This window comes from Trachinotus anak, unplaced genomic scaffold, assembly GCF_046630095.1.
Source record: "Trachinotus anak isolate AG129_WGS33_773 ecotype Australia unplaced genomic scaffold, CSIRO_AGI_Tana_v1 ptg000016l, whole genome shotgun sequence".
Taxonomy (NCBI): Eukaryota; Metazoa; Chordata; class Actinopteri; order Carangiformes; family Carangidae; genus Trachinotus; species Trachinotus anak.
Window position 1 is genome coordinate 10,454,391 of NW_027273867.1, and position 11,484 is coordinate 10,465,874.

The 11,484-nt window shown below is 45.5% G+C and overlaps 1 protein-coding gene across 1 annotated transcript; it reads left to right on the forward strand.

Moving 5' to 3' along the window:
* Positions 1 to 7,098: 7,098 nt before the first annotated feature.
* On the forward strand, positions 7,099 to 11,278 carry tril (TLR4 interactor with leucine-rich repeats). The gene has a single exon (XM_071500770.1). The coding sequence runs from the start codon at positions 8,229 to 8,231 to the stop codon at positions 10,707 to 10,709; it is 2,481 nt and encodes an 826-aa protein (XP_071356871.1). The 5' UTR covers positions 7,099 to 8,228; the 3' UTR covers positions 10,710 to 11,278.
* Positions 11,279 to 11,484: the final 206 nt, after the last annotated feature.

Here is an 11,484-nt window from a genome sequence, read left to right on the forward strand (position 1 = left end):
TGGATTAATCCAGGTATTACCTCAGCTCTGCAACATATTCCTTTATTATTATTACCAGTTATGGATCATAACAAAGAAGCGCTCTGTTCATGTACAATAAGAAATCCAGTAGGTGTAAAGATACAGTAGCCTATGTAATAATCTGTCTGGTTTCATTGCTTCATAACACATGCACAATCCAATGACAGACTGTTTGGTGCTTTTCCACAGACGTGATTGTTGCAAAAGGCTTCACCCACAAGTGCTGACTGTTTTATGAAACGATGAGTAAGTGAGAGAACTTGTGTGATTGCATCCAGGCAGAGTGAGCGTGTGGGTGAATTATGAGCATGTGTTTGTGTGTTTCTACTTAATGTCCGTCTTTCTCTGAATCAGTTATGCACCTCATGTTTTTCTTCAGATAAAACCCTGCTCAGTCTGTCCACCTCTATTGTCCTTGTAGCGCTCCAAACCACCTTCATGCTTTGGATTTGTTTACCCAACAAAACAAATTTCTTCCTTTGCATGGGCATGAGGTTGTCACTTCCTCTCTGGGCTTATTTCTATGGCAACAGAAGGAAGGGAAAACATAAAAAGGGGGGGAAAAAATGTCTTTGAAAGGGAGAGTCAGAGCTGGGTGTGTCTTAGAAACTTAGAGCCGACAATAGTAATGGCAGTGTTTTTTAAAGGAGTGTAGGCCCATACTGCGTCAGGACTGATCAAGAGAAACTGAATGTTGATTGCTGCTGTGAAGTGGTGGACGTAGAACAAACAGGAAAGATTGTTAGATATTATTATCGGTGTTTGTATCACAGGCATTTTCATTGTTCAACCCAGGTGGATTCCCCTGTACTCACTTAAACAGTGTAAATCTGTAGCCACAAGGGAACACACCCTTGCATGCCTGTCAACAGAGCCACATACTTTAAAACATGCCTGCCAACAGAGACTGCAATTGTGAAAATTTCACCAGACATACACTGATGCCTCTGACTTTCATGCATTTTCAACTAATAGCACAATTTAAATCTGATTTTATAAAGAGACTAATGAAGATGCAGCGAGACATTCATAAATAAATGTGATGCATACACTTTTAAGTCTGAGTATGTCAGTATTTATATCACCTTTCACCTTTCTGTCACTTACAGTACAGTGCAGCACTGACACAAACACATCGCTTGTGCGAGCGGATCGTGTGTGTGACAGTGTCATCTATAGGTTAAACATGGTTACTGCACAATGAGCAGCTCTCGATTCAGACTGGAAGTTTATAGAGCCTTGCTGCTGGTTGTCAGCCAGATGATGTGGGCTATAGTTTAACAAAGAGACAAAGAACATGAACAGCAGTGAGGGTGTTTATGTTGTTTTGCACTGCATCATAAGGTCTTTAATTTACTTAGCTACATTCACTGTGCAATTTGACTTGTAAGTGTAAGCAGGGGATAATGAGGGGAGACAAGACCCTTCTACCAGAGGACCTCTTAGTCTCCCTCTTGGTCTCAGATGTTGAAGTGCCCTTGAGCAAGACAATGACAATCTCTGCTCTGTAGCTGAACCTGACCTCTGATCCTGGGTTAGATTAATCAACTGGGGAGCACTGGTGGTAAAAGTTATCCACTGGCCCCTGCTCACCCCTCATTTCTCCCACTTTCCATATTGTATGTATGTATTACGCATTAGGCAATAATAATGAAATGCATATATTATTAAACAAATCTACAACCATGCTAGTGCCTGAGATTGTTCTTAGGCATAGGCCCTTTAGGCTAAATGCTAACATCAGCCATGCTAATGTGTAGCAGTCCGAAACACAAACTAGAGCTGAGGCTGATCACAGTATCATTAGTTTTGCAAGTATTTTGTCATAAACCAGAGTATTGGGAATATTAAAATTTCCACCCGATGCACACATTTCCCATAACCCTAACCTGCAGGTGGCTCAAGAGTAAAAGTCTGGCATCCCTCTGGTCATTATAAATGTCTGTACAGAATTTCATTTCAATCCACCCAATAGCTGTTGAGATATTTCAGTATGGAGTGAAGTGACAGACAAACTGCCCGACCAACCGGCATTGCCATCCACAGGGCCATTTACAATTAATTAAATTACCACAAACTAAACACCCAAAAGTAAAGTTTCTTAGAAGGGTTGATTCAATATCATAGTCTTGTTGCCTCCATATGCTCTAACGTTCCACGTCTGCAGAGGGCGACGTTGCACACAAGCAAAGCCGTGTGGAGCCTTGGAGTTGACAGCTGCGGATCAGATGTCTCACCCCTCTAGATTACTGAGTGATGACTTCGTCTTAATGACTCATAAAACCCACATTTTTTGTACTCTTTTTTTGTGACTTGTTTTGCATTGTGTTAGACAAAGAGATGCTAATCCAGAGTTCATGTGCATATGTGCATTTTTATGATCTTGCTTTCATGTTTTTGTGTGCACTCATGCAGCCCCGCAACCTATCACACTTTTGAGGGTGTTTGAGTTCATGAGAATGAGTGTTATCTTCTGTGCAGCTCAGTGATCTTAAGATCTTGGGGCATTATGTTGTCTCAGTGTCATTATGTGATTGAGGTTGATTATGTGCATGCAGACAGTTTCTATCAGACTTTGAAGATCAAAGGGTTTGCCCTCCCAGTACACACACACACACACTATCCTTTACACTACCCTCCTTATTCCTCTATCTCCCCCTTCAGTCTCTCCACCCTTTCAACAGGGCAATAGCATACTTTCTAATTTTTTCCAGATGTCGAGTACCTCCCTTCCTCTTTTCCTTGCTCTATTCCCTCCATTCTTAACTCCGGCAGGGTCGACTGAAACCCCGAAAGTTCTGCCACCCCTCCTTTCTTGCTTCACTCTCTTTTCTCCTCTTCTACCCCCCCCCCCCCCCCAGCTCATTCGACATATTGGTCTCAAAGACAAAACGTGACCTCTGGAGGTCAGGCAAGAGAGGCTGCAGCTCTCCCATAGCTGGAAGGAATGTTGCGCAAATGCATTTCCCACATTGTACGATGGGCTGTTGCAATCAGCGGTTTTGGTCCATGGTGCATTTCCAGAGTGCCAGCTGTTTCTGACATGCTTTAACTCTGATTTTGATGTGATTGTTATTATTTTTTGAGCACATTGATAATCTGTAGAGAACTCTCTCTCTCAGTTGCTGTAACTGGACTCTGCCCCCTGCACTTTTTCCCTCCATCTTGCCCTCTTTTTCTCCCTCCTGAGATGGGAACCAGCTGGGGGGACTTGAGCAGGGGAGCACTGGGAATGTGGAGGGTTGCAGGCATGGGGCCCAGGTGTTCCCTCCACTCTTTTTCTCTCATGTATATACATTTAGATGCGCCTAAAATGTGTCTGCATCTTCCGTATAACAGAGAGTCTTCAGTCTCTGCTCACAGCGGCATGTTAGTGCAGTTGCAGACATGTGTTACACGGAGGGGATGGAGCCTCTTTCACCATCTCCCTCTAAGTGCATAAACACACTCACTCATCCACTCACAAACATACACACAGACACACACACCATTAATGTCTGTGAGCATGGACTAGATCTATGATTCCCAACTCTAGCCAAAGCACTTAATGATCCCAGCAGCTGTTGCTCATGTAAACTCTCCCCACACACACAAAGATACTCACATACACACGGGCGCGCGCGCGCGCGCACACACACACACTCACACACACACACACACACACACACACATACACACAATCCCACCTCCTCATTCCCTCTTCCCTGCCTTGCCTTTTGCTTATCTCTGCATGCTGATTCATTAAAGGACATAAAGAATACATCAAGTAATGGTTCACACATAGACACATATACAGTACTTGTACACATGATTAGAAACATGTGGAACAACATATATGCACAAATGGGCGCACACACGCTTTCCAACCCTGCCACACACAGGGCCAATCTGTTATTTGTTTGAACTGTTTCCTATTGATTAGAGCTCTGTAGGAGGGCTAATCTGAACAAAGCTGCTCTTCATCTTCATTCATTGCAGGCCATCCATAACACTGATTACTATGATAAGCCCCTGATATGTGCTAGTTTCATGCAGTGTTACATTACCGGGAAATGTCCCATACGGATTGCCTCTGATGCATATTAAGTCCGCAGGGAATAAGTGAGCTGCAGAGATCTCTGCATTCTGCGCTACAATAGGATGCACATGTTTCCACTAGCACAACTTCCTGCAAGTTTGTTACTTTGTGTCTGAGGCTTATTAGCCTCTGCACTGGGAGTCCTGCTTCGTTTGTCTATATTGGTGCTTTTCTGTATGTCTGTATACGTGGTATACGTGATAAATGACCACTTCAACTGTTTCACCCCCTGTGTCTTCCATGCTTTTGTAGTCCTATGTGTAATTGTGTGCATGTTTGTGTATGTGCCAAACCCATGTTTGTGTGCATTACCTGTCATCGCATGCTAAATCCCAGCTTTTAAGCCTTGCTGTATTCTTTTAAATCTATTTATTTTTGAAGATCTTAATTAAACAGTATTTAAGAGCAGAGCAGATGTGAAAAAAGTATCAACATCCATTATAATAATTCTGTGAGATTTTGGTAAATTTACTTACTTAGTTGAGAAGATCTAATACCACTCTCAGGTCTACAGTAAATATGAAGCTACCATGAGCAGCCAGTTAGCTTAGCTTAGCTTAGTTTGAATACACACAGGACACAGGGGAAACAGCTAGCCTGGCTGTGTGCGGGGGGGGGGGGGGGGGGGGGTCATCGCACGAGCACCTTTAAAGTTCAAAATTTAAGCCCCGCATTCAAAAAGTATCACAAATGTAGCTCTGCATTAAAATCGTTCTTGTTCATTCACAGAATTTTTCATTATTAATGCACTAATCTAAGCAGCACATAACATTGTATGGTTCTATGTGTTTAAACTGCTCCATGTATGTTTTAACTTGAATGCAACATCAGTACGATTGTAACTTCTCGGAAATCTGTAAGTTTCAGTCATCAAATAAATTCATCCATTCATTCATCTACGAGTTCCATTTACTCACTTGATCTGGAGCTTTTGACCATATCACATTGTCATCATCAGCAGAGGATGTTTGTCATTACAGTGTGCCTGAAATTACTCCTTATTTCCTATATATTATTCCCATAGTGCATTATATTGTACTCCATTTTATTTGAGAGTGTGAATTCTGAGTGTGTAAATGTATCTACTATGTAGGGCTCTCAAAAATTTCACAGTGGCACAAAGACTGTGGAGACGATGACGTGTGCAGTTTTTTCTGCCAACAATCCCACATGCAATGCACCACATTTTATACATGCTAAAATGGCAGTTGTAATAAGTATAATTTCTCCTTTTGGATTATCGTGGATTGAAAATATTAATAGTTACAAAATGCAATTACTCAGGCACTTAAGTAGCCTAAATGTTTTCAGTTACCTCCTCTAAGGATACATTTAATGGAATACAAACCATGTATAATACAACCTGCATATGCTGGAGCATCATTACATGCACACACACATGCACGCGCACACACACAAACTCACCTGCACTGCCTTGGATTGTCTTTATTTCATGCAGACATACTTATGATCACATACACAGACATTTGTTAGTCCTAAGAAACAGGCACACTCAGGTGCAGACAGATATACAAGCCCTTCTTTCTCTCCCTCTCTCTCTCTTCCCCTGATGGAATTAAGTTTCCCACATGCGCTCTCTCTCTCTCTCTCTCTCTCTCTCTCTCTCTCTCTCTGCTGAGAGACTGAAAATGTCATATGGCCGGCTGATTGGACAGTGAGAGGCCCGCTGAGAGGAGAGAGAGGTGATGAAAGGATGGGCTGGTGAAACCAGTCTGCAGCCTTTGTTGTGTGCAGGCACACTGGCAGACAGCTCTTTGCAAGGTCCTCAATACTGCCTATTGTGCCAGTGTCTTTGTGAATCTGGGTCAAGTCCAGATCACTTTTCCTGCACAACAGTCTCTGTCAACATCAGTTTAACATTGCACTCTCTCCTCCAGCTCCCCTGATCCCCGGCTCTCACCTCCCTCACATTGTTTTCTCTTTTCTTACCCTGTTTTCCATATTTCGGTCTATCTCTCCATCTCATTTACACACTAGACTCTCTTGAGAATGACTCCCTCGCCCTTATCCTCCTCTAAATGCTACAACATTAAAGTTAATCTCAAGTTATTTGTGATGCTACAGTGAAAGCGAATCCACGCTGATGAAATCTTTTGTGTATTCCTTTCAACTCTGACACAGACCAGGCCTCTGCCATAAAACAACCAGATTGGTCCCACTGTGTCTGAGGCCAGATCTCTGAGTGTTTTCTCAATGTGTGTGTTCCTCAGAGAGAAGGAAAGAGAGAGACTAGAAAGACAAGGAGGGGGGGATCCAGAAAATACTATAGAGAAATGGCCAGACAGGAAATGACCTCCCAGAGAGAGGGGGCTTCCCCAAAGGTTGTTATTTCTCCCTGTCTTTCTTCCTCTCACACACAGACAGCCGCTCACACACCACCAGAGCTATAGTGGCTGACCATGATGTGTACCAGCAGATATGCATGAGAATGAGGCCAATCAGGGAGTGCTCTGTGTGCTGGAAATGCAATGAGCTACATCAGCCGTGCATTAGCTCGGGCTCTGGAAACCATTGTGTCACTTGACTGCGGAGGGTGGTTGAAAAAGCAGGCGTGTATGTGTCCGTGCATGAGCGTGCGACTCCGTGTGCTCGAGTGACTTCCCATGGTTGACAAGTCTCTATTCATAGACAATAACACCTCAACATCACCTGTTGGAATTGAGAGTGCGTGAAACCTGGACATTCAGATAGACAGCTGTTTGAATATTCTGACAGCACCCACTTCTACAGTTCAAGTGTATGTCAAACATGAGGGTGCAGACTGTAGGCACATGAGGCAAAAGGTTAGGAGCCACTGATTTAGGCAGTGTGTATGCTATGTAAATGAGTAAGCGCTCGACCTCATGTGCTATAAATGTGCAGATGTCTTGGCAGTTAACATTGCATGTTTTTTTGTTTTTTTTTGTAGCTTGCACTGGAACAGGAGGCTTCATGCACACTGCGGAGCATCGTTCTCCAGTCTGCACAGTTCCCAGCACTAAGTCTTCACATGCTCCACTCGCCCTGTGTTTATTTCCCCTCTTTTAAGTTGGAGACCTTTAACTCGGATTTTGGCACCTCTCCTCGTCAGTCTTAACACACGCTCGACGACTCGAATTCCTCATCCGCAAATGTGAACCATGTGTGCTCCTGACGGCGACGCGGGGCGCGTTAATGAGAGAACGGTGAAAGTACAGTGAAGCTGCATAATGACGGCCTTCCCTTCCTGCCGCACAGCCTAGATGCTGAATGGTGCTGATTGTTGCTTTGCTCCCTCACTTTGTGGACACAGCGTCTGCAGCGGGCAGACTGGATGTCCTCTGGGGTCGTGGCCCGTCACTGCAGCTCTTTTATGACTCGTTTTTCATACGTTATCAAAAACCACTGAACGTAAGTGTTTTGTTCAGCTTGTTTCATGAGTGACTGGTTTGCTCTGCGCGCACCCTCCTGCCAGGGAATCCAAGACTTTGGACTCCTCTTGGGATTCCGTGGGAAGGAAATCTTCCTGTCTGCTTTGTCCATACCAGGGAACCGATCCAGATCTCAGACCCCCGGTGGCTGCGGGGGCGCGCAGAAAACTCGGTCAAAGGGTTTCTCAGCCTCTCTCTCTCTCTCTCTCTCTCTCTCTCCCTCCCTCTCTCACCGCGGACTCGAGTCTATATGTGTGTGTGTTTGATTACCTGCGTGCACGCGCAAAAAAAAAACGCGCGCCTCAAGACTTGTGCACATCTGGTTTTGGCAGGGTCGCAGAGTTGCGGAGGAGGGACTACTTCATTGTGTGTGTGTGTGTGTGTGTGTGTGTGTGTGTGTGAGCAGGCTCTGCGCCTGAACTCTACTTTTTTTGCGGAACTCTGTAATTCGCAGCAGATGACCACTTGGGGGGATGGAGGCTGTACTGGGGAGGTGAGCGTTTCCTCAGACAGCGCACTGCACAAATTAATTCGCTCTCTACATGATGCCGCTCAGAGATGGAGCCGTGCGCTTGATCAATACAGCATTTTTCTCTCCACCTTTCAGAGCAACAAGTGGATTATGGTCGTCAGCGTGAGGGAGGAGACGGGCGACTGCACCTGAACAACACAAAGCGAATGCCGCGTCAGTCTCGGGCTGTGCCAGCCGCGCTGTGGGAATGGATACCGGCAATATCTTGGCAGGGATATGTTTTTTCCTGCTGTCGCTCAGTGGGTTCGTCTCTCCCTCACCGGCGACAAGCTTTTGTCCCGACCGCTGCGACTGTCAGCACCCGCAGCACCTCATGTGCACCAACCGCGGGTTGCGCTTTGTGCCCAAACCCGCCATGCGGGTTCCCGAGGAGGTGCTGATCTTCAGCCTCGGGGGAAACTTCATCAGCAACATCTCTGCCTTCGATTTCACACGGTACAGCGACCTTGCGAGATTAAATTTACAGTACAATCAGATACAAACTATTCACCCCAAGGCATTTGAGAAACTTTCCAAGCTGGAGGAGCTCTACTTGGGGCATAATCTTTTAACAAATGTACCTGCTGGGACTTTACAGCCCCTGAAGAAATTAACTATTCTCTATGGAAATAATAATAACATTAAGAAAATTACACCGGAGCTCTTTGCCAATTTGGATAATCTCGTTAAATTGCGCCTAGATGGCAACTCAATAGAAGCTCTGCAGGACTCTGTTTTTAAAAGTTTGACCAGTCTACATTATCTCCATCTGGAATCCAACAAACTGCAGCACATTCACAGAAACGCCTTCTCCAAACTGGCCAACCTGCGCTTTCTAAACCTGGCCCACAACAAGCAGTCAGCCGTGCGCAATGTCCTCACTTTTTCCCAACTCAGAGCTTTGACAACTTTGCTGCTGTCCGAAAATGAAATCCAATACATTGGAAACCATGTCTTCCAAAATCTGAAAAAGCTGTCCAAACTGTCCCTGAGCAACAACAGAATCTCTCGTCTTGACAGCGGGGCTCTGAAGGGGCTGTCGAGCCTCAGAGAGCTGCTGATTGACGGCAACGGACTGGAGGAAATCCCCGCTGGCCTGCTCGACCCTCTGGAGCGCATCGAGCAGCTCGACTTCAGCCGCAACCGGATTTCCAAGGTGGACTCTTTGGCTTTTTCGCAACTTAAACATCTAAAGGTGCTGAGGCTTAAGAACAACTTCCTCACGAGTCTGTCTGGTGATATTTTTGCCCTCAACAACGTGCTTTACGACCTGGATCTCCATGGCAACAACTGGACGTGCGACTGTCGCCTGGAGGAGCTGAAGAGATGGATGACTGCTGCACATTCTCAGGGCAAATTGTTGACTGTTTTTGTACAATGTCATCACCCTGCAACTCTGAGGGGGAAATATCTGGACTATGTGAACAGCTCCCAGCTGCAGCCCCTTGGGAACTGGACCCACTTGTGTGGGAGCCAAGCTGGGCCTGAGGAGAGCCGAGGAGGGGGTGTGCTGGTAAAAGTGGAGGGAGAGGAGATAGCAGATGCAATAAAGCAGGAGGAGAGAGGTGGAGAAGGCCAGGTGGAGGACACAAAAGGTGTAGATTTAAGGCAGGGACACACGGATGAGGTAATGGTGAGGAAAGAGGCAGAAAAATGGGAAAGAGGAGGACAAGAAGAGGTGGGAATCCAGGGAGACCAAGGGGGTCCGGAGTTGGCAGAACCCACTTCGTCACTGGAAAGACAGAAACCAAAGAAGGAGTCGCTCAGTCCAAGGTCACGACCTCCTGCAAAGGCAGCTGGGAAACGTGCCAAAGGGAGACAAAGATCAAATGTAATTTCCAGAACGGATCCACCAGCCATCTCCACACCAAGCCACAGAAACTCCACTGATTTAAACACAGAGCTCACCACAACCTCTCCTGCACAGTCAGGAGAAAAGTTTGATCTTCTGAGGTCAGATCAGGATGAAGCTCTGCCTGTAATCACAGATCCATGTGTGTTCAACCGCCATTTCATCACTAATGTTTCAGTGGATCAAGTGACATCTAGTACTGTCACCGTCTACTGGAACACAAGGGATCATCACCGCTACACACCAGGGCCTGGGCCGGGCCTGGATGAAGTCCACTATCGGATTCTGTTTGACCGGTTTGGGGCTCCAGATCGTTTTCCCCGTTATGTTTATGCCCGAGGCACAGCTCGCTCTGTAACCCTTCGAGAACTCAGCTCAGACTTAACCTACATCGTCTGTGTGGAGGGAGTAGTCGGAGGATCTGTCTGCCAAGTCGCCCCTCGTGACCACTGTGCAGGAGTGGTCACTCTCCCTCAGTTGCTAAGTCGTCGGGGCTCGCTGACCTCTGACCTCCAGCTGGTGACAGTGGCGACACTGGCTGGGAACGCTGTGCTGCTGCTTGTCATTGGTGGAGTCTGGCTGGGACGGAGCTTGAAGAGGAGGTTGCAGAGGAGGAAGTCTGCCGTGCACGTGCGCCACATGTACTCCACCCGGAGGCCGTTTCGTCCCCCTGTGGCGACTGCCTCCGTCTCCACCGACTTCACCAGCTACCAGAGCAGTCGTCCAGCACGACTTGCACCACTAGAGGAGGGGGATCTCATAGAGTTCCCCTGTGACCGCTTTCTGGACAACAGCAGTGTTCGCAGAGACAGTGACATGCAGAGATTCTCCGACTAGGACAATAAAATGTTGACAGAACAGTATGTAAATTGGTTTGTGCTGCAGTCTTTAGTCTAGCCTACAGTAGAGAAAGTCCCCTCTGTTGACACAGAGCAGTATCACATTAAAAACATTGGCATACTTGTGGCTATGAGCAAAACCAGGTCAACAATCGGGTTTTCATTTGAACCACAAGAAAACTGTTAAGTGACAACAGAACCAGAACAGCTGAGCTCATCAGGGCCTTTTCAGACACCAGAGGAAGTGCAATCCCTCTGACTTCCTCTTCCTGCTTTGTGCCTTTCCTTCTTTCATTTCCTTGCACCTGTGAGTGTTTCTAAATGTGTGAATTGTTGTGAGCGCAAGTGTGTACGCATGAATGATGGACCACTGATTTCAACTATGGTGCTAATATTGAGTTCACAGACATCATATTGTCTCCTGTTTGTACAGTATATGATGATGGCTGCTGGTTGGCAGGAAAAAAAATCTTTTGTTTTGTATCACATCTATCATGTTTTATACTTTTATATGGAACTTTGTATCATTTTGCATTACATGAAGAAGTAAAATCCCCAACAATGTGATTGACTTGTCATTTGAGTGTCTGTATATATATATATATATATATATATATATATATATATATATATATATATATATATGGCTTTTAAACATCTATTATGTTATTATGTAATCCACTGATTATGGAAAGCACTAGGGGATTATGTTCCTAGGAATAGGGGAATATATATATATAGTACTCTATGTCCATATATAAAAATAAGACATT

Excerpts from the sequence above, each read along its gene's own strand:
- tril (XM_071500770.1), top strand. The coding sequence starts at position 8,229 with ATGGATACCGGCAATATCTTGGCAGGGATATGTTTTTTCCTGCTGTCG.